The sequence below is a fragment of the Phaseolus vulgaris genome, chromosome 1 (genome assembly GCF_051622355.1).
Source record: "Phaseolus vulgaris cultivar YP4 chromosome 1, ASM5162235v1, whole genome shotgun sequence".
In the NCBI taxonomy this organism is placed as follows: Eukaryota; Viridiplantae; Streptophyta; class Magnoliopsida; order Fabales; family Fabaceae; genus Phaseolus; species Phaseolus vulgaris.
The window spans coordinates 952,501-974,042 of NC_143498.1; the positions used below are offsets into that span (position 1 = coordinate 952,501).

Consider the following 21,542-nt stretch of genomic DNA (forward strand, 5'->3'; position numbering starts at 1 on the left):
GCTCAAACCGAGATCAGTGAAGCTAATCCATCATCAAGAATTAGGTAATGCAACCCTAAGCGGTATCCACCCCGATAAACGGGCCCAACAAGGTAGGCCCACCAGAATAATATAAATAGCATGCATCCCAAGGAGTAAGGTATGTCATTTATTACGATTTGCCTACCTGAGAGCTGACCACCCGCTTTACTGACTTGAGCGTCGGAGTGCCTTCACAGGTACCCCCACCATCCGGTGTTCACCCGACGACCGAGCGCCGAGTGCCGAAGGATAAGCAGGAGGACGAGAAGAATCTCAGCTCACCACCCAGTCACCTGACCGACCGAGGGAAGGAGAAGAAGACTTCAATAGTTCTCTAGGTCCCATCTCCCTAGCAGGAACACTTTCCAAATATACTATTTTACCAATATACCTCCAGATAAATTAGAGATTATGATAGAAATCAGCTAACACTGATTCGGTCCATTATAGCAAATACTCATGACTAAACACTATAAATAAACATTCTTTAGAAGTATAATATACACTTTAATCAGTTTTCACTATATACTTTTAACACAGAGTACTTACTTGTCGGAGTACCTTCTTCAGGTCAACTTCGATCAACAATTTAAGAAGAAAATTTGAAGTGAGGAGCACCGAAATTATATAACTAATCTGAGATACTATCTAGACCCACTTTATCTATTTACCGTTTATCTATACAAATTTAATAATTAATAAATTCAGCAAAATTTTAGTATAATTTAAGAAAGTTTTGAAATATGAAAATAAATAAAAAGATTATAAATTTATTGAACTACGTTAACTTAAAGCATTGAAAATACGACATTGGAAAGAAAGTAAAAATAATAAAATATGTTTGTTTATTGAATTTGCTTGTGCACGTGTCCCGCAACGGATATTTTCCACTCACATGTTTTAAGGGCGCCACTTACTCACTAACTCTATGATTTTCAAAATTTCAAAACGACGCGTAATACGAGGAGAGATAAACGAGGCCACACCGAGAAAACTTTGTGCTCTATCACAACTCAAAACACGTGTGCGCACTATTGGGCTTCATGACTCAAAGCCCATTAAAAGACCCGGCCCGTATTTCCTGATCTGACATTATCTTCTAGGGTTTCTTTTTCTTCCTTCCATCGATGCTTTGTGTTCTGGGAATTCGAATCTTCAATTTGCCTCAGCGCGAAGGATCATGGTGGGATTCAGAAACAGATACATGGTGATGGAGGTTTTTGTCAACCCTAATAGAGACAAAGTGGGCAATGATTCTATTATAATTACACAGTTTAATGTCTCCAAAGCTGTGAAAGACAGCCTTTTGGAGAATTTTGGGGAGTGTGGTTTGGCTTCATCGTTGGGATCATTCCAAGGTAAGTGCTAATTTGTTTAATTTCATGCTTCTTTTTTTTTTAATTCTACACAATTTGATTTTGATCGTATTAACATTTGCTTTTTGTTTTTTGTGTACAGTTAAGTATGTGAATTCAATTACCAATGTGTGTATAATTCGGGTATCAAGAGAGGACTATCAGAAAGTATGGTCTGCCATTACAATGGTCACAAACATTGCAAACTGCCCCGTCATGTTTAATTTGCTGGATTTGTCTGGTAAACAAAAATAAAATCCTGCTTCGTTGGTTTTTTTTTGGTTAATTTCTTTGGAAATGTATTGGAATTGAACAAGGGAGAAAAGAAAAAAAGTGTGTGCTAGATATGATATCTCGTGGAAAAGGAAAATTGTGAAAAAATCGGAAATTTTGCATTGTGCTATTGCTTTTTTTTTTCTATTCAGTTTGATCCTCATGTCTACGTGTATCAGAAAAAAAATGTATAGAGAGGTTAGCCCCTTGGAAGGATTTCATTACCCTGGAGGGTCTGCTTTGTGATCATACCATAAACAAATTGGTCCAGATTTCGATTTAGAATCCTGTTATTTGCGGCACTACTGTTGTCAGAAAACCTTTGTTTATTATGCTGTCGCTCGTCTTTATCTTTCAACAACAAAAGAATGACTTCGTATTTTCATAACTTGTACATTTACGATGAAATTTATTATTTCAATAGAATGCTGAGCCTATCTTGCTATGGGGTTATGATTTACGATGAAATTTATTATTAAAACAAAGCTACTAACTGTGAAAACAAAAGACCTCAGGGTACCAATGTGAAAACAAAAGACATCAGGGTATCAATGTGAAAACAAAAAGCATGTGTATTATAACTATTGAATGAAAATTGAGGTTTTGGATATTAGGCTTCCTATTATGAGGGGAGTGGAGCTTTGGGAGGGAAATTGGTTTGCAATAATTTGATATATGCAATTGTTGGGGTGACATGGACTGTGTGCTGCAGTCATATGTATATATAGATTAGTGTTTAGGGATATGTGTGCTACAAAATCAAATTGTGTAGAATTAAAAAAAAAAAAGCATGAAATCAAACAAATTAGCACTTACCTTGGAATGATCCCAACGATGAAGCCAAACCACACTCCCCAAAATTCTCCAAAAGGCTGTCTTTCACAGCTTTGGAGACATTAAACTGTGTAATTATAATAGAATCATTGCCCACTTTATCTCTATTAGGGTTGACAAAAACCTCCATCACCATGTATCTGTTTCTGAATCCCACCATGATCCTTCGCGCTGAGGCAAATTGAAGATTCGAATTCCCAGAACAAAACGCATCGATGGAAGGAAGAAAAAGAAACCCTGGAAGATAATGTCAGATCAGGGAATACGGGCCGGGTCTTTTAATGGGCTTTGAGTCATGAAGCCCAATAGTGCGCACACGTGTTTTGAGTTGTGATAGAGCACACAGTTTTCTCGGTGTGGCCTCGTCTCGGCCTCTCGGCCAAGTCTTCTAAGGTCTTGGCCTCTCGGCCGTCTCGGCCAAGCCTTCCAAGGTCTCGGCCTCTCGGCCAAGTCTTCTAAAGTCTCGGCCATACCGGTACACTTGCCCCCCAGGCTCAAGGGCAGATGTGTTAGATATGTCCGATGAGTCTTTAATGATGGGTGTCGGTCGATTTCCCTTGATCGTGCGGTTATTCCATTTCTCGAGGTGTGACGTGACCCAGGGTGTGAACAAATAAGTTGGACTGGGGCGGTCGGCCTTTTAATTGTGATTTTAATCGAACAAGAACGGGCGATCGGCCATTTAATTGTGATGTTTAATCGAACAACTAAGGATAGGTGGCCAGCTTACTTGCGATGTTAATCGAGCAAGTGTAGTGGGCGGCCGACCATTACTTGCGATGATAGTCGAGCAAGCGGGAAGTCGGTTGGTCAATACTTGCGATGTTAATCGAGCAAATTTGGAGAGCGTCCAATACTTGCAATGTCATCGAGCAAGTTTGGTGGGAAGTCGGCCGGCACTTGCGATGTTAATCGAGCAAATTAGGTGAGAGATCGGCCGGAACTTGCGATGTTAATCGAGCAAGCGGGCAATCGTTCGGCCAATACTTGCGATGTTAATCGAGCAAGGGGGCGTTCGGCCAAACTTGCAATGTCATCGAGCAAGTTTGGTGGGTGGTCGGCCGGCACTTGCGATGTTAATCGAAAAAGCGGGCAGTCGTTCAGCCATTACTTGCGATGTTAATCGAGCAAGTTTGGTGGGTGGTCGGCCGGAACTTGCGATGTTAATCGAGCAAGGGGGCAGTCGGTCGGCCGAAAAGTCGGCCAAGCATTGAGACTTGGTGGCGCAAATTATGTCTCCTATAACTAGAAATAATCTATCTAGTATTATTTTACAAAGGCGCAAATTTACATATTTTCTCAGGACACTTCTCTCACGGAAGAAACTTGTAACTATAACATACACTAGTTACTATAACCAGTAAACTCAGAAATGCACTGAACTCACAGAGAGAACAAATACCCTATGATTAGAGAGATTAAAATTTAACCTAGAATTCTGAGGCAACTTGTGATTGAACGCAAACAAGTTGCAAATAACCTGAAAAATTTCAATGAGACACTAGTTGAAGGCCAAATATTCAGTGTTCCAAAACTTTGATCTTGTTGAGACAAGAATTCATGCCATCAGAATCGGCAGTAGAGAATCGATCACCAACCATGAGTTTGTAATGTTCAAACTTTGATTCCTCACACTTCAAGGCAGCATTTTTACAAGCCCTTATACTTCCTGAAGCACAAGTTAACATTTCATATCAGGATTTATAATAATTTTATGTTAAACATCAAATCTTTAAGCGAAAGAAAATGTTTAAATCATGAATACGGCCAATGGCTAGTTAGATGCAATCAAATTGATAAAAAATGCCAAAAAATTTTGGAGTTTCATTCATATTGCTGTAAACATAATGCTTTATACATCAACACAATGCATAAATGATTTAAATAAAATCCTTATCCCTCCTAACCCGCACTGGGAAGTAAGAAAAGCAATGCATAACTAATCTATATATACATATGACTGCAGCACACAGTCCATGTCACCCCAACAATTGCATATATCAAATTATTGCAAACCAATTTCCCTCCCAAACAATGTTGTCAAACTCGTAACTCGGATCCGGATCGGAGAGGGAACAAAAACTCGTAACTCGGAGATCGTAACTCGAGTCGGAAGAGTTACTATTCGAGTTTCTATGCATAAGATAATTCATGAAACGGTCCAAATACATAATTTTGAGTCAGCTATGATTTTTATTTAGGATAAGAAAATGTGTTGGAGATAAAAATAATTGTAATTTTTTAAATGGGCCTAAAAAACCTAATTTTGAGTAAGCTGTTAATTTTATTTAGGGTTCCAGAGCAGAAGCTGTGAATTTTATTTAGGATTCCAGCTGCACATAACAGAGTACATTCCATATTTAAATTTTGAATTAGGTTTTATTAGGTTAAAATTGAAATGGGCCTTAGGCCCAAAGTTATGACTCTTAAAATTTAGGTTTAGGCATGTGCTGCAGCATCTTTTCCTTCCTTATGCGCGGCGCCGTCGCAACTCCTCCTTCCTTATGCGCGGCGCCGTCGCCACAGCTCCTTCTTCATGCTTCGCCGACGTCACAACATACGTTTGCGGTGGTGCGCGAAGGCGGCGGCGAGCACGAGCGGCGCATTAGGGTTTTTTCTGGACCGCGTCATGGATCGCGGAAGCTCATAGATCGATCCAACACTTAGATCACTGGATCGCTCCGATCCAGAGAGGGTCTGATCCCACCTCCGATCCAACTCGTTTTTGCCTAAAAAGATCGTAAAAGCGCAAGATCGGCGAGTTAACTCGCGATCTTGACAACACTGATCATATCTAGCACACACTTTTTTTCTTTTCTCCCTTGTTCAATTCCAATATATTTCCAAAGAAATTAAACAAAAAAAAACCAACGAAGCAGGATTTTATTTTTGTTTACCAGACAAATCCAGCAAATTAAACATGACGGGGCAGTTTGCAATGTTTGTGACCATTGTAATGGCAGACCATACTTTCTGATAGTCCTCTCTTGATACGCGAATTATACACACATGGGTAATTGAATTCACATACTTAACTGTACACAAAAAACAAAAAGCAAATGTTAATACGATCAAAATCAAATTGTGTAGAATTAAAAAAAAAAAAGCATGAAATCAAACAAATTAGCACTTACCTTGGAATGATCCCAACGATGAAGCCAAACCACACTCCCCAAAATTCTCCAAAAGGCTGTCTTTCACAGCTTTGGAGACATTAAACTGTGTAATTATAATAGAATCATTGCCCACTTTGTCTCTATTAGGGTTGACAAAAACCTCCATCACCATGTATCTGTTTCTGAATCCCACCATGATCCTTCGCGCTGAGGCAAATTGAAGATTCGAATTCCCAGAACACAAAGCATCGATGGAAGGAAGAAAAAGAAACCCTGGAAGATAATGTCAGATCAGGAAATACGGGCCGGGTCTTTTAATGGGCTTTGAGTCATGAAGCCCAATAGTGCGCACACGTGTTTTGAGTTGTGATAGAGCACAAAGTTTTCTCGGTGTGGCCTCGTCTCGGCCTCTCGGCCAAGTCTTCTAAGGTCTTGGCCTCTCGGCCGTCTCGGCCAAGCCTTATCAGGTCTCGGCCTCTCGGCCAAGTCTTTTAAGGTCTCGGCATCTCGGTCGTCTCGCCCAACTCTTCTAAGGTCTCGGCCATACCGGTACACTTGCCCCCCAGGCTCAAGGGCAGATGTGTTAGATATGTCCGATGAGTCTTTAATGATGGGTGTCGGTCGGTTTCCCTTGATCATGCGGTTATTCCATTTCTCGAGGTGTGACGTGACCCAGGGTGTGATCAAATAAGTTGGACTCAGGCGGTCGGCCTTTTAATTGTGATTTTAATCGAACAAGTACGGGCGATCGGCCATTTAATTATGATCTTTAATCGAACAACTAAGGATAGGTGGCCAGCTTACTTGCGATGTTAATCGAGCAAATGTAGTGGGCGGCCGACCATTACTTGCGATGATAGTCGAGCAAGCGGGAAGTCGGTCGATCAATACTTGCGATGTTAATCGAGCAAATTTGGTGAGCATTCGGCCGGAACTTGCGATGTTAATCGAGCAAGCGGGCAATCGTTCGGCCAGTACTTGCGATGTTAATCGAGCAAGCGGGCGTTCGTCCAATACTTGCAATGTCATCGATCAAGTTTGGTGAGCAGTCGGCCCGCACTTGCGATGTTAATCGAGCAAATTAGGTGAGCGATCGGCCGGAACTTGCGATGTTAATCGAGCAAGCGGGCAATCGTTCGGCCAATACTTGCGATGTTAATCGAGCGAGGGGGCGTTCGGCCAAACTTGCAATGTCATCGAGCAAGTTTGGTGGGTGGTCGGCCGGCACTTGCGATGTTAATCGAAAAAGCGGGCAGTCGTTCAGCCATTACTTGCGATGTTAATCGAGCAAGTTTGGTGGGTGGTCGGCCGGAACTTGCGATGTTAATCGAGCAAGGGGGCAGTCGGTCGGCCGAAAAGTCGGCCAAGCATTGAGACTTGGTGGCGCAAATTATGTCTCCTATAACCAGAAATAATCTATCTAGTATTATTTTACAAAGGCGCAAATTTACATATTTTCCCAGGACACTTCTCTCACGGAAGAAACTTGTAACTATAACATACACTAGTTACTATAACCAGTAAACTCAGAAATGCACTGAACTCACAGAGAGAACAAATACCCTATGATTAGAGAGATTAAAATTTAACCTAGAAGAATTCTGAGGCAACTTGTGATTGAACGCAAACAAGTTGCAAATAACCTGAAAAATTTCAATGAGACACTAGTTGAAGGCCAAAATACTCAGTGTTCCAAAACTTTGATCTTGTTGAGACAAGAATTCATGCCATCTGCCCTTGAGCCTGGGGGGCAAGTTTACCGGTATGGCCGAGACCTTACAAGAGTTGGCCGAGACGACCGAGAGGCCGAGACCTTAGAAGACTTGGCCGAGAGGCCGAGACTTTGAACAGTACAAACTCATGGTTGGTGATCGATTCTCTACTGCCGATTCTGATGGCATGAATTCTTGTCTCAACAAGATCAAAGTTTTGGAACACTGAGTATTTTGGCCTTCAACTAGTGTCTCATTGAAATTTTTCAGGTTATTTGCAACTTGTTACTCATGATTGGTGGAAAATTAATGTTCTAATTTTTTTAATACTTTTAATGAAAAGTGATTTAAACCAAATATAATGTTTTTCACGTAGGAATAAAAAGATTTTCATTATTTAAATCTATAATTATAACTTTTGTTTTGTAATAATTGTCATTCAAAATGTATTAGTTGTCATTTGGTATTGTGAGAAAAATAACGACAAAAAACTAATCCATAAATTCCAGCTCTGTAAGAAAATTATCCAGTACTCGTAAAAGAGGAGTAGTTATAAACATTATAACCATGCTAATATATAAGTCCAGTCTTAGCAAGGTTATGCAGAGCGTGGAATGTATGGTATCTCGATTTAGTCTTTTACCAGCAAATTCTTCACGCCCCACATTATCAATGCATGTATATGGAGCTTAATGGTCTTCTCCTTCCAGTTGCTGATAGTTTGTACAAAATCAACACACTGAATTACAATGAAACGTTTTAAAATTACTTCCCAATTTCAGTATAAAAAAAGAAGAAAATGCCCTTAAATAAAATGGAATACATTCCTTTTGTAGAATATGTTTTCCGAACTCCTTATGTAGAATATGTTCAGTTTTTTTTAGAAACATTTTTTTGTATTGTGAGTTTTTTGGATTTTTATTTCCGAAACACAATAGTATCTGCTGGAAAAGTTTTTTATGCCCCGTTGTCAAACTTAAACAAGCCCTTGTTGAACAATTTAGATTTCATTACATGGCAATTGCTTCCTGAACCATATCACTGCACCCGATCCCAGCGGAAAAGACGAAACTGTCCTTAAAAAAAAATTTCGAAATATGTGTTCCGGATATTCTTTTCCAGAACGAAATTTTATATTACGGATTTTTTTATCCGGAATGGATTTTTTATTTTTGTTTCTGGATTTTCATTTCCGAAACACAATTATTTCTTTTGTGGATTTTTTTTTCCGGAATGTATTATTTTTCAATTCTGGATTTTTTTGTCCGAAATAAAATTTTAATTTTTGTTTTCGGATTTTTATTTCCGAAACTTAATAATTACTTCCGGATTTATTTTTCTGGAATATATTATTTTCAATTCCAGATTTTTATTTCCGGAATTAAGGGCATTTTTTAAAATTAAAAAAATATGTTGGGTGCAGGTTAAAAATGATTGGGTGCAGGGAGCATTTGCCTCATTACATTTGAGGTTGTAAGCCCATGCAAGGCATCCCTACTTCTTCTGGAAAAAATTGATCAAAATAGTGTAATTCATTTTGAAAATTACACAAATAAACAAATACAAAAAAATTATGAAAATGGATATTTTCGAGTTAAAGTTGTTAATGGTATAGATAACATTAATTAAATTCATTAATCTGTCATTTATTTTATTTTTTTAAAAATTAAAGTTACCAACATATTAACAACTTTACTTTATATAAAATATGAGAAAAGTGTACACTGGTTTGACAACTCTAATATTTTATTTAAATTGTTGACAATTTCAGTTGAATTTTTTTTTAAAATTTAATTTTGTTTAAAATAAAAAAATTTAGAAATTATTTAAAATTACATGAATGGACAACAACGTTGTGAAAATTTGTATTTTATAGATAAATAATATTAAAAAAGTTAAAACTACATTTTGTTTTGACAAAAAAAAATTGTGTTGGGTTAAAAATAGGTTGTGCAATAAATACAAAATATTTAACACTTTTTAAATATTGTTAAAATTAAACATTTTTTGTTGTTTTAAAAAATTAAAATTATGTTCACGAAGTAGCATTTATGATTTATATAATTATAAATAAAAGGGGTAGCATTTAAAAAATATTTATAAAATAATAAATAAGTAAAATTTATACATGATTAGAAAATAGAAATGTAGGAAAAGTTGTCATCTATGAGAAGCTGTGCCACAGGGTGGTCTTCTTCGTTGTCCTCGTGGTCGTCCTTGTGGTTGTTGTTCGGATGGAACGGTAGGAAGGAGCGGAGGTGGAATGTCATCGTAAGTGTCTTCGACTTCATTGTCCTCACTTTGATTTATGGACACCTGTGAAGGCATTGTTGGTCGATAATATTGCATGGATGACATTGGATTGTAGGTAGATGGAGGGGTTATGGTAGAGGTTGCAAAGGAATTTGATGGACCAACAAAAAATTGTTGTTGAGATGAAAATATTAAGTAGTTGAAAGGTGGTTGATGGAATGACGATTGGAATGACATGTGAAATTGATCCCTATCTCCGAACAACTGGAATAGGTGAACACTTGTTGTTGAACATGTACCCGATTTTTGTTGACTATAAAACCTAAAAACACTACACTATCTACACAAAAAGTGATTTTATCTATATTGTTCCGGCCGGTTGACCTGGGTCGTCTTTATGCGTATCTTGTTCTAACGAGCTAGGGCACCTTCGTTCCGCTTCGTCTGTGAGTACCTGAAAAAGAAGAACAAAGGGGCGCCCTCGTGGCCGTTTGCACTCCGACGATCAAGTCAGCTGGCGAGAAACACCGAAGTAACTAGAAACTGTATGCTAATCTCAATGACTGAAACTGTGTGGCTAAAACTATGTTGCCCTAATTGCCTTGTGCTCACAGTGGGTGCGCCGTCAAGAACAACTAGGGTTTTTCCTCTATATGTCTATCTGAGAACTAGGTTAAAAATCGTGTAACTGTGAAAACGTACCTTACTAGGGCTCTTCGCGCCCTTCATATAGGTGAAAACTAGGGTTTACCTTTGCGCTGCTGCTATTATCTAGGGTTCCTTGGAGAATGTCCTTACGCCGCTATCCTTAGGATCTTAGCGTATCTGGCCCTTAGCGTATCTGGACCATGGACTTCCCTTATCTGGAGTGCAATGATTAACCTTGTGGCCGCTTGGGCTCTAACTTGAGCGTTGTATCTCTCACGCCATCATACTGTTTAGGTGCCCTAATTAATAACGTCTCATGCATGCAGCCTTCCTTGGAGATCTTTTATGGGCACGTGGGCATTGTTACGTGCCCCTTTGACTTGATCGTTTATTCTGTGCGGAGGGTCCCACAGCGCCGCCACCCAACTTAGGGTTATTCCATCGTGTGATGTCACGCGGGTTGACTCTTCGGGCGATGTCTTACTTGAGCGGCGTCTTGCTTAGGCGATGTCCTTCTCTTGGCGGTGACACATCTCGGCGATAACCGATTATTTATACTGCAGAACGCCGCTTCTACATACGGCGACTACGTTGACTTCTTGACCACCTACCTTTCTCTTGTCCATGTCATCACACCCGATGACCTGGTCGGTACATATATTAACAAACAAACTATTTTTCCTAAGCACTAAAAGAACCTCTTTTAGGCGACTAAGGTAAGACTTTAGACTTTGACTATATACTAATATATCATCAAAATAAACTACTACATATTTACCTATGCATTATTCATAAGCCTCATGAAAGTGCTAAGTGCATTAGTGAGTCCAAAAGGCATCACTAACCACTTATATAGTCCAAATTTGGTCTCAAAAGCAATTTTCCACTCATCACCTTCTATGATTCTTATTTGGTGATATCCGCTTTTAAGATCAATCTTGGAAAATATAGTGGACCTATGCAATTCATCAAGTTTAGGATTTGGATGCCTATATTTGATGGTGATGTTATTGATGGCTCTACAATCAAAACACATTCTCCACTTGCCATCTTTCTTAGGCACCAACAAAACAGGTACAACACAAGGACTTAGACTCTTTTGTGTTAGAATGTATGGCTTTAAATTAGAGGGGGTGAATGGTTTAAAGAGGGTTTTCGCAAACTTTTAAGTCTAGATCTTTTGAGAATGCTTAAGCTTTGGATTCAATCAAGAGTGGATTTATACAGTTAATCTACCCCAGATCCTATCTAAAGACAGCTCAGCAACAACAAGCATATACAACCAGCCTTCCATCAACCTTCAAAGGGTTTGGATTCTTCAAAGCTTGAACACACTTGATTCAACAATCTCCCCCTATTTGATGAAGACAAATCCCTGGTTGCTTGTGTTGGATTTGATTGAATCTGAAAAAGTTCCTGCAAGACAAAGTTTAAGCAAAGCACAGTATCTCTGATATAGGGTTAGAGTTAAAAACAGAAACAATATATCAACAGTAAAACTAGCAGAACTAAGGCTTACTTAAACATCCATAAACCACATAGAGTTTTGCAGAAATTAAAAGATAATGAAAGAAAACACAACATAAATCTCCCCCTATTTGTGAAGACAAATAGACAAAAAGAAGAGATAAAAAAATAATTATTCCAGATCATACAGAAATTTAAAACAAAAGCAATTAAACTGTTACAAGACCTAAAACAATCGGTTGTTTCGTGAATTCAACCAGTTGTTTTTCCTTTAATCTTCCTTGCCATACTGCAGTTCAAAGATTTGATTCTGAACAACTTCTATCTATTCATCCAAGGTCATGAACTGTGTATCCATGCTGTTGAATCTGTTGTCTATACTCTGGAAGTTGCTTACACATAAATCATGAAGATTTCTTTGATTCTCGGCAAATCCATCAAGCCTATTGACCATATATCTTTCAAAAGAAGACATGGATGACATTTCATCTCCTTGATTCCCTACACTGGTTCCAACACCTAGATTGGTTTCAGGTTGCTCTTCTTGATGAAAATCCATGTCAGCAGCTTGATATTCTTCATCAAAATCAGCAGCTGCAGCACTTGGTGAAGCACCATGATCACCATCTTTGCTCACCCATTTGCCACTTATTTTGGTGAATCCCATCTTGCTAAGAGAGCCACTGTTAATCTCTTGTGTTGACTTGACAAGCTCAGATGACTCATCTTCCAGATTCACTTCAAAATAAAGCAGAAATTTATAGATCAAAACAACATAGGGATAGTGATAATCACTTAACCTCATGGATTTTTGCATGTGCTCTTTGATGATGTGGATCAAGTTGATTATGATTTTCTTCATGATGTAGTAGATAGATCATGTTCAGGATTTTTAATAGAACACATGGTTATCCAAAAACTATTCAGCACCAAGTAGATGACACTAAGCTTCAAGTTTCAACTGAAATACATGAAACATAGAATCACAACGGAAGTTGAAATAAAGAAAAACTATCCCCTATTTTATGTAATTTCACTTTTTGCAGATCAAAAAGGTGCTAAAGCTCCAAATTTCAACTGAAATACAAACATGGAATAAAAAAAAATAAGCCCCAATAGTTTATATAATTTTATTTTACCCCACAAAGCTATGGACTCTTGCATACACAATATAAATCTTCTTTAACCCAATAAATTTTACATCGAGCTTAAAATGACAGAATCCTTCTAAAGAAATGTAACATAATCAAACAATATCCCAAGGGAAGTATGAAAAGTGCTAAGAGGATACTGGTGACAAACATTCGAGTCTCACAACTAGCAGCACAGGCACCACAAGTAGAAGGGAAAGTCATCACCTGTCAAAAAAAGGCAGCAACTTGACATTGAATAAACAAACACATAAGGCCAAAGCTCAGTACACAGAACTATATAGTTCAGCAATTGTACCTCTTCTGGTGCAGTATATCGAAACAAGGCTTCAGCAATTTCTGCACTGTTACTCTGTGCAATGGCACGATGGCCAGCTGTTGCCCCTACTGATCCATGTGGTTCTCTCCTCACTTGATCAGTAGTCACAGCTTCTCCGCCTCCCGGGGCATCAACATGAGTTCCTTCAGCCTGTGCAGAATCAACAAGGTATCCCAATGATGCTTGCTGCTCAGGAGTTCTCTCATAAAACTTGATCGTCAACGATGGATCAGATGATGGTGCAAACCTATTCAATGTGTTCTGCATTTACTTAAAATAGTACTAGCTAAAACATTGGACTAATATTACCAAGTACCAAATGAAGGTACAAGTTTGCCTCACCAACAAATACATGTTTGTCTTGACCAATTTAAAATAAGTTAAAAGGTACAATATGGTGTGATTCATAAAAGAATGTATCCAATCCAAAGTCAAGCACAAGCACAATGTGACTAAATTTTAGCCCATACAGAGATCAGCACTTTACATACTAAACCACACTCCACTCTTGAGCAACAAATCCAGGAGGTTGCTAATTCATATGCTATCACTGAATACCTTTTGTCATTTACTTGTATGTGAGGATACCTTAGCCTCTATTGTTATAATCTCTTCTCTAATAAAAATACTTTTACTCATTTAAAAAAAATACTTCTACAAGGTATAATCTCTTACGGGTTTTCAATAAAGCTGTTTCCGACAGGATCATCAAGAATAAATGTGATGCATGATTCTCCTGTTGCACAGGCTCGCAGTTTCACCAAGAACTGATCAATTGCTCCAGCTGTCTCCGGAGCCACTTTCTAGAGGGTAGAAAGCATAACATTAATTAAGTTATTTAAAGAAGAATGCATGCATCAAATAAAAATATAGCGCAGAAACAAATAGTACTTTGCGTTCCTCTTGAAGGGCTTGAAGTTCATCAGTTGCTCTCATAAGTATCCCTTCCACCTATAATTACACAACAAAAGATATTGTTGAATCATTTGATTACAAATTTTCAACTGTTCAATGTTCATGAATTTTCACAAAAGAAAGTTAAGAGTTCTCTGATGCCCACGATTTACATTCCTTGTTGTTAGTAGGATATTAAATGTACTAGTAGAAGCTTCATGTTAGTAGGATATTAATGTACTACTAGAAGTTGTTAGAAGTTGTAGAAGATTCTAGATATCTCTTTGTAATAATTACTCTAGGGTTAAAGTTTTCTATATATAAAGGTTGATGTCTTGTTTCAATTAATATAATTGAATAAAAATCTTCTTTCATTCATATTATTTCATTTAAGTTAGTATTAGAGCTCACAATGTTGGGGCCTATTTCTACGACCTTTCACTGTCACTGAAGTTTTTTGTGTTAATGTTTCATTATACTTACAAGGGAGACTAAGAAATTCTTACTATTTATCTTATCACGGCAACTCTACTAAGTAATGATGATCTTCCTTCATCCTCTTCAATTGACAATGGAATGCCTGCATTACATGCTGAAATTGAACGTTTAAAATCTCTCATGGAGTCTATCAGTAAGCCACCTTGTGGTACTTGCTTCGTAACCATGACTGGTAAGAACTCTAATTCCTCTTTTGATGTTTCTTAAAATTTATGCAAGGACTCTTGAGTTCTAGACTTTGGTGCGACAGACCATATGACACCTCACTCATCTCTTTTAATGTCATGTGTTTCTTTTCCTGGTAATTACATTACTCTTGCCAATGGGACTCGTATCCCAATAGTTGGACATGGTAATATTTATCTTATGTTTCTAACTATCCGACTCTTCTTCAATATTATCCAATGGGGCATATCCCCCGTCTTCCCCTTCAGAGAAACTCTAGTCAAAGTTAAGTAATTATTCAAACTCAAAATCAAAGCTATCATGCAATTCATTCCCAACCCCGATTTGAATCTTCCCTTTGCCCCTCCTTGTTGGGGATGGAGTTGCAGCTAGACCTTTCTTAGAAGCATGAGAAGATCCAATGACAATACCACAACCACTTGATGGTTGCTTTCTTTTACTGGTTACTTGTCTTGTGTAAATTATTAGTTCTCCAACATCTAAAGCTTCATAAGCAGTTGCCTAATTTAGAGTGGAATCATCATCAAAAACCAACTCATTTCCCCCCTCTTCATTATCATTATCATCATCATCATCTACTTGCCCCACTAACCACTCATCAATGTTATCGATATTGAATAACGGATCATATCGGAGACCCCATAAATCCTTTATAAAGTTATAACAGAAACCATAACGGGTTATGGTGGAAGGTGTTGTGGCGGAGATAAAAAAATGTATTGTGGATTGCAATAAGTATAATGTTTTAAATGGGTCAAAAATGGGCCCAAAAAAACTAATTTTAGGTAGGTTTTGAACTCTTAATTAGGTTTAACAGCTCATGTAGCCGCAACACATTCAAATTTTATTTGAATAATTAAGGTTTTATTAGTTAACCGTTGGAATGGGCCAAAGGCCCAAACTTAATTTAAGTAGGTTTTGAACTCTTAATTAGGTTAAATAACTGATGCAGCTGCAGCACATTCAAATTTTATTTTAATAATGAGGATTTTAGGGTTTTATTAGTTAAAAGTTGGAATGGGCCAAAGGCCCAAACTTATTAGGGTTTTTTCAAAATTAGGTTTAGGTGTTTTATCTTCTTCATGCGTCGAAGGTCCCTTCTTCATTTTTTGCTATCGTCGCAGCGTGCGCTGCTGCTGTTACTTTCGTCGTCGTTGTCACAGTGTTTTTCTCTGCCTTTTTCGATATTTCCGTTTTTCGTTAGCTTTCTGAGATGCCAAAAGCGACCTCCAAGGGAAAACCGCATCACCACCGCCTTGTTGTGGCGGTGGTCGGAAAATCCGCCACCGTCTTCCGCCATGGCGCCGCCATAACCGAAAAGTGATAACAATGACACTCATTGCACTCATCCATGCCATTGAATACAATAGGGTCTATTTTATCTCTAATATTGTATCTTTGAGCAAGTTGTTGGTTACGTAAACCAAATCATGCAACGTTTTGTACAGCCTATTCCTTTTTTTCAATGAATCTACAAGTATAATGTGAATTAATTTATTTCTACATTCTACAAAATAATAATGAAATGAGTCATGTTATGAGAAATAATTATTACTTCCTCAAATAAACTCCAATTGCGCTCACATTCCGATGAACTACATATCAAACTTAAAATCGTAATTGCTAGCTTTTATAAGTTGGGAGCTACGTGCCCATAATTCTTCCACCATTGAGCTATAAAAGTAAAAAAACTTAGAATGTAACCATTATATGATATAATTTACATCTTAACCCAATTTAGATAGCGTTTAATTGTCTCACCTGGGGTTGTGGTCTTCCTTGATTCTTTGGCAGAGAACACTTCAACTTTTATAAAGAGGCAAGTCAAATAAATTTTTTTGTGCACATCTTTACTTGGCACCAACCTCTTAATGCAAGCATACAATCCATTTGTATCTTCCAAATCATATTCCATTTTTGGGTTAGGACAATAGAACTTTGGATTCAAAAAGTGACCAATTGCATGCAAGGGGCAACGAAATTGGCATGTCCATCTATTATCAATGATTGTAAATACATCCTTGTATTTACTTTCGTGGTTATTGAATGACTTCATTATTGTTTCCTTGACTTTCTCCATTGCTTCATATTTATAACGCATAGTTGCTTTTCTCTCTCTATCAATCAAACAAAGTACATGAAGAAGAGGAGTCATGACTTTGGCAGTAAATATAACATGATTCCGAAATGAAGGCATAAGAACAATTTGTGTAGGTTCTTTACCCTTAGCTTCCTTAGACAGCTTGTTCTTGCTCCATTCATTTCAAGTGAAAATCTTTCTCAAATTTCCCTTCTTTTGATACAACTTTTGTAATGATAAATAAGAGGTAGAAAACCTTGTAATTGCATGTCTTACCAATTCCCTCTTATTTGTAAATTATCTCAATAAACTCAAGGAACTACAAAGGAATTTTTCCAATGTCTTCAAGCATCAAATCTATACAATAGGCAGCACAAGGAGTCCAATAAAGATTATGTCTTTTTTCTTCCAATAATTTACCAACCAAGACATAATTAATACCATTATCTATGATAACTTCAACCACATTTTCTTCTAAAAATCTCCTCCAAAAGGGCATCAAGCATCTCGGAGAGTTTTTCTCCTGTCTTCACAAATTTAGAATCATCAATCGACTTGGCAAACATTGTCCCTACAAGAGAGCTCACCAAAAAGTTAATCAAACATCGTTGCTTCCAATCAATCCATGCATCTGACATGATAGAACAACCATGCTTAGTCCAGTGCAATTTATGATCTTTCAACAATTCTTCAGTGTACTCAATTTCCTTATTGAGGAGTGGAACTCTAATCTCATGGTAGGTAGGAGCTGGCAAATTAGGTCCATAAGCACCTATAGCAGCAATCATATCTTGAAAACTCTTCAATCTTACAAGATTAAATGACAAGCTTGCTTGATACCAAAATTGAGCAATATATTTATGCCTTTAAGAAGATGATGAACATGAGAAACAAATCTTGAAAAGAAAAGATTGCTACTCAGTTTGAAATGAAGGATCTAGGAAATTAAAGTACTTCCTTGGGATAGAAGTAGCTTACTCAATGTTGTTAAAATCATGATCTAGATCGTAAGATTGTACGATCTTGCAATTTTTTAGAAGAAATCGTGTCGGATCGCACGGTGGATCACTACCTAAATGGATCGGAGCGATCTAACGAGTCGGTAGCCGGATCAAAGAATCAAGGAGTCACGGCTCAGCCTATTGAAAAAAAAACTCTGAAAATGATGTCCGAGAATAACCCTAATATCAAACTCGCACCTCCGTTACCGCGCCTCTCTGCCACTCACCCCTCCATCACGCGCTCCTCCGTTGTTCACCTCTCCGTTGTCGCACCTCTTCGTCGTTGCGCCTCTCCCTCTCCCCACTGCCTTTTATATAGGCATGTTTTGTTCCTTCTTTATTTTCCCTTTCTTCTACTCCCTTGCCTTGTTAAAGGCACCATTGTTTACTAATATAAACACAAACCTAATGTGGAAGCAAGGCACAACAGTTTACTAATATAAAGACCTAACGTAGACAGATTATTTGTATTAAATATTTATTAATTTATTAATTATTTTATGCATTAATCTTGCGAATTATACTATATATGTCTAATTATTTTATATATTCAATATTATTTTTCATATTCACATTATTTTTCATATACCACTAACCCTTTATGGGTCGAGTTACAAAATTTTATCTCTTTTCCGATCCTCTTTCTATCCTCGAGTTTAACAACATTGAGCTTACTCGAAGAAAGGGATCTTTGTCTCCCAAAGAAAGTATGCTCTTAATCTTCTAAAATAAACAAGTAAGATTGATTGCAAGACCACTAGAGTTCCTATAGAACAAAGCCGTAAATTATAAATGATGAAGGCAGAACTACTGTGAATAAAGGTCAATATTAAAGACTTGTGGGGAAGCTCATTTACTTAGGTCACACTAGACCTGACATAGCCTATGTTGTAAGTGTAGTTAGTCAGTTTATGCCTAATCCAAGTGAGAGACATTTACAAGTTGTGAATAGAATCCCTCAATATTTGAAGACAATCCAGGAAGGGGATTATTGTTCAAAAGGAATGGAAAATTAAGAATGGAAGTGTATACTAATGTAAATTTTGAAGGGTGTCACAAATAGGAAATCCACCTTAGGATATTGCATGTTTTTTGCTAGAAATTTGGTGAGTAGAAGTAAGAAACAAAATGTTGTTGCAAGGTCTACTGTAGAGGCTAAATTCTGAGTTATGGCACAAGGGGAATGTGAATTATTATGGTTGAGAATTATTCTAAAAGATCTTAAAGTGGCATGTGAAGAGTATATGATTCTTTATTGTGATAATAAGTCAGCTATTAGCATTGCTCACAATCCAATTCAGCATGATAGGACCAAACATATAGAGATAGATCGACACTTTCTTAAAGAGAAACTAGATAGTGGCCTTATCATTACATCTTATGTGCCATCTTGTTAGCATACTTGTTTACAAAAGGTCTTCCCACTTAACAATTTCATGATCTCACATGCAAACTGGGAATGATAGATATCCATTCGCCAGCTTAAGGGGGAGTGTTGTTAGTAGGATATAAATGTACTACTAGAAGTTGTTAGAAGCTATAGAAGATTCTAGAGATCTCTTTGTAATAATTACTTTAGGGTTATAGTTCTCTATATATAGAAGTTGATGTACTGTTTCAATTAATTTAATTGAATAAAAATCTTCCTGGCTACTAAATAAAGGGTGCATATAGAAATTGCCAAACCTATGATATGATCAAGAGTCGAACCAAAAGCTTAAAAAATCTACACTAAATCAAACAAAAAAAAAGACAAAAAGGATAGCAATCTCTTCTTTTTAATTCAACAATTGTTTCGACCAAACAGAAAGGACACTGACATGTTTACTCACTAGATGATTATACACATGCGGAGTAAATTTAGCCATCTTAAATAGAAATACAATGTTGAGACTCGAGATTTTCACTGACAAATGAAATAATGGGTAACCCCCTGCCCTACCCAGAAAAAAAAATTGAACAAGCAAACTTGTCATTGCCAGGAATGGGAAACAACAAAGTAAATTGAAATATGTATTAGAAGTACCGTTGACAAACTACCACGTTGAGCCTCTGGTGGAATCTCAAAATCCAGTTCAGGTATCTGCACAATCATATACATATAAGGTTGCCTTTTGAATAAATTTATTACAAAGCAGACTATAAATTTTGAATAATAGAACCAGATTAGTCATTAAAATTTATAAGCAACATCTTAAATTACTTCTTTCATAAAAATATCTATCTTTCTAACTATCTATGTAAACAAATAGACATACAGATAAATAGGTATGTAGGTATGTAGGTATGTAGGTAGATAATATCAGCTCAACTAAGACTATGTGGCTTAGCCCTAGACTTCAAAGAGACAAGAACCAAGGTGTTAATGAACTAAAGAATTTTGAAGATTACAATCTAAATAGGAAATAGGGTACACAGGTTTATATAAATATGAAGAAAATAAACAAAACAAATTTGAGTACCTTAATGGTAGCAGATTCTGATTTAACCACTTGACGATTTAGCATCTACATTCATTAAACTTGTTAGACACTTGTATAAACAAATCATCATAACGGCAAACCACAAAGACAAGTTTACAAATCAAAATAAGATAATCCCAAATAATCATACATTCACCATAACAAGTATTAGAGATAATATTTTATTTCTTAATTATTTGATGTAGTTTAAACTTATTTAGTAGAAATGTATTATTGACAACCCGAGATGCTTTACTTTTGTAGTTGACTGTATTGTTTTATTGCCAAGTTTTTGTTTTAACAATTGTTTTATTATGGAGTTCAAATGTATAATTACTATGTTATTTATTGTTAATATTTTTTATGGTAAGTAAACTCTTACAAGTTTGAGTCAAGTTTACAAAAGCCTTCACAAGTTTCTATGAACTCTCAAGTTTTACAATCTTGATTGCATGCATTTTGCTTCAAATAGTTTTATATCATTACATGATAGATGTCCTTTACAATGCTAAACTCAATATTCTACCTAGGATAAGGAGATTAAAAACTCGTAAATTGGGGATCTTAACTTGGATGGTAAGATCCTATGGTTTTACATAAAATGCAAAACTATACATATATAGTGCATATGCATAAGAATATCATAAACAAAGAAAATAACCTCCAAAATCACTACATTAAAACAAAATTAGATTTAAATTTATAACTATAGTAAGTCAGGTATCCAAATAGTATAATCAGAAATGTGAGAAAGAAATTCTTAATTCTATTTGTTTATTAGTAACGCTCTCGCTGGGAACCTTGGTCCCAGTTTAACTGCGTGTAACACGAGACCCCGATGACAATGCACCCGATGACTGATCGGTGCTCTATTGCTTCTCGCGTTTCTCCACTTGATCTGTCGGTGGTCACTTGGTACTGACCACCGATCACCTTCGTGGTTCCTACGCCACCTGATCTATCTGTCACCTTGACCACGTGTCACCCTGCGATTGGTCCACGCGGTCGTCTTCTGCTAACGTTATCGAACACCGATGACCGATCGGATCACAAGCCCCCTAGTCTCGAGCTGAGAACTCGTTCTCAGTGAAGAGACTAAGTGATTGTGCCCTTGGTCCACGTGGCATGTGGGGCCAGCTCACGTGCCACCTAGCGTGCCATCTCACGTGCCGCTTCTTCTTTCCTCACGTGCGGCTTCCTTTAACGTTTCAACTCCCTCTCTTGATCTCGCGACACGTGGACGCATCAAACGGCCAGCGCTTAGTGTCGCTA

The 21,542-nt window shown here is 37.3% G+C and overlaps 3 protein-coding genes and 1 pseudogene across 4 annotated transcripts; 1 reads left to right on the top strand and 3 right to left on the bottom strand.

The window, feature by feature from the left end:
• Window positions 1-951: 951 nt before the first annotated feature.
• Window positions 952-7,555, top strand: LOC150029446 (putative ribonuclease P/MRP protein subunit POP5). The gene is made up of 4 exons (XM_090301933.1): window positions 952-1,379; window positions 1,480-1,628; window positions 1,802-1,837; window positions 7,421-7,555. Exons 1-4 carry the CDS (start codon window positions 1,202-1,204, stop codon window positions 7,538-7,540), a joined length of 483 nt encoding a protein of 160 aa, XP_090158059.1. The 5' UTR covers window positions 952-1,201; the 3' UTR covers window positions 7,541-7,555.
• On the bottom strand, window positions 3,733-5,884 carry LOC137817464 (putative ribonuclease P/MRP protein subunit POP5). Its single transcript, XM_068620755.2, has 3 exons — window positions 5,618-5,884; window positions 5,381-5,518; window positions 3,733-4,152 (listed from the first exon to the last, which is right to left on the bottom strand). The coding sequence occupies exons 1-3, from the start codon at window positions 5,793-5,795 to the stop codon at window positions 4,004-4,006; spliced, it is 465 nt and encodes a 154-aa protein (XP_068476856.1). The 5' UTR covers window positions 5,796-5,884; the 3' UTR covers window positions 3,733-4,003.
• A 5,317-nt stretch (window positions 7,556-12,872) lies between the features above and the next one.
• Window positions 12,873-20,401, bottom strand: LOC137817468 (uncharacterized). 2 transcript variants are annotated; one of them, XM_068620759.2, is made up of 6 exons: window positions 20,271-20,400; window positions 19,835-19,891; window positions 14,041-14,100; window positions 13,825-13,952; window positions 13,129-13,396; window positions 12,873-13,037 (listed from the first exon to the last, which is right to left on the bottom strand). In XM_068620759.2, exons 1-6 carry the CDS (start codon window positions 20,313-20,315, stop codon window positions 12,888-12,890), a joined length of 708 nt encoding a protein of 235 aa, XP_068476860.1. In that variant the 5' UTR covers window positions 20,316-20,400; the 3' UTR covers window positions 12,873-12,887. The 2 variants fall into 2 exon arrangements, with proteins under 2 accessions (XP_068476860.1, XP_090153127.1); XM_090297001.1 differs by lacking the exon at window positions 12,873-13,037 and having other exon boundaries at window positions 13,342-13,410; window positions 20,271-20,401.
• Window positions 16,356-17,687, bottom strand: LOC150029447 (uncharacterized; annotated as a pseudogene).
• Window positions 20,402-21,542: the final 1,141 nt, after the last annotated feature.

What these genes read in the sequence shown, in the direction of transcription:
- LOC150029446 (XM_090301933.1), top strand. Translation starts at nt 1,202, where the DNA reads ATGGTGGGATTCAGAAACAGATACATGGTGATGGAGGTTTTTGTCAAC. An exon ending in ATCGTTGGGATCATTCCAAG is followed by an intron (nt 1,380 to 1,479) that starts GTAAGTGCTAAT and finishes TTTTGTGTACAG; the next exon opens with TTAAGTATGTGAATTCAATT. An exon ending in ATTTGTCTGGTAAACAAAAA is followed by an intron (nt 1,629 to 1,801) that starts TAAAATCCTGCT and finishes TTTTCTATTCAG; the next exon opens with TTTGATCCTCATGTCTACGT.
- LOC137817464 (XM_068620755.2), bottom strand. Translation starts at nt 5,795, where the DNA reads ATGGTGGGATTCAGAAACAGATACATGGTGATGGAGGTTTTTGTCAAC. An exon ending in ATCGTTGGGATCATTCCAAG is followed by an intron (nt 5,519 to 5,617) that starts GTAAGTGCTAAT and finishes TTTTGTGTACAG; the next exon opens with TTAAGTATGTGAATTCAATT. An exon ending in TAATTTGCTGGATTTGTCTG is followed by an intron (nt 4,153 to 5,380) that starts GTAAACAAAAAT and finishes CTTGTGCTTCAG; the next exon opens with GAAGTATAAGGGCTTGTAAA.
- LOC137817468 (XM_068620759.2), bottom strand. Translation starts at nt 20,315, where the DNA reads ATGCTAAATCGTCAAGTGGTTAAATCAGAATCTGCTACCATTAAG. An exon ending in CAGAATCTGCTACCATTAAG is followed by an intron (nt 19,892 to 20,270) that starts GTACTCAAATTT and finishes ATGATTGTGCAG; the next exon opens with ATACCTGAACTGGATTTTGA. An exon ending in GATATACTGCACCAGAAGAG is followed by an intron (nt 13,038 to 13,128) that starts GTACAATTGCTG and finishes TTTTTTTGACAG; the next exon opens with GTGATGACTTTCCCTTCTAC.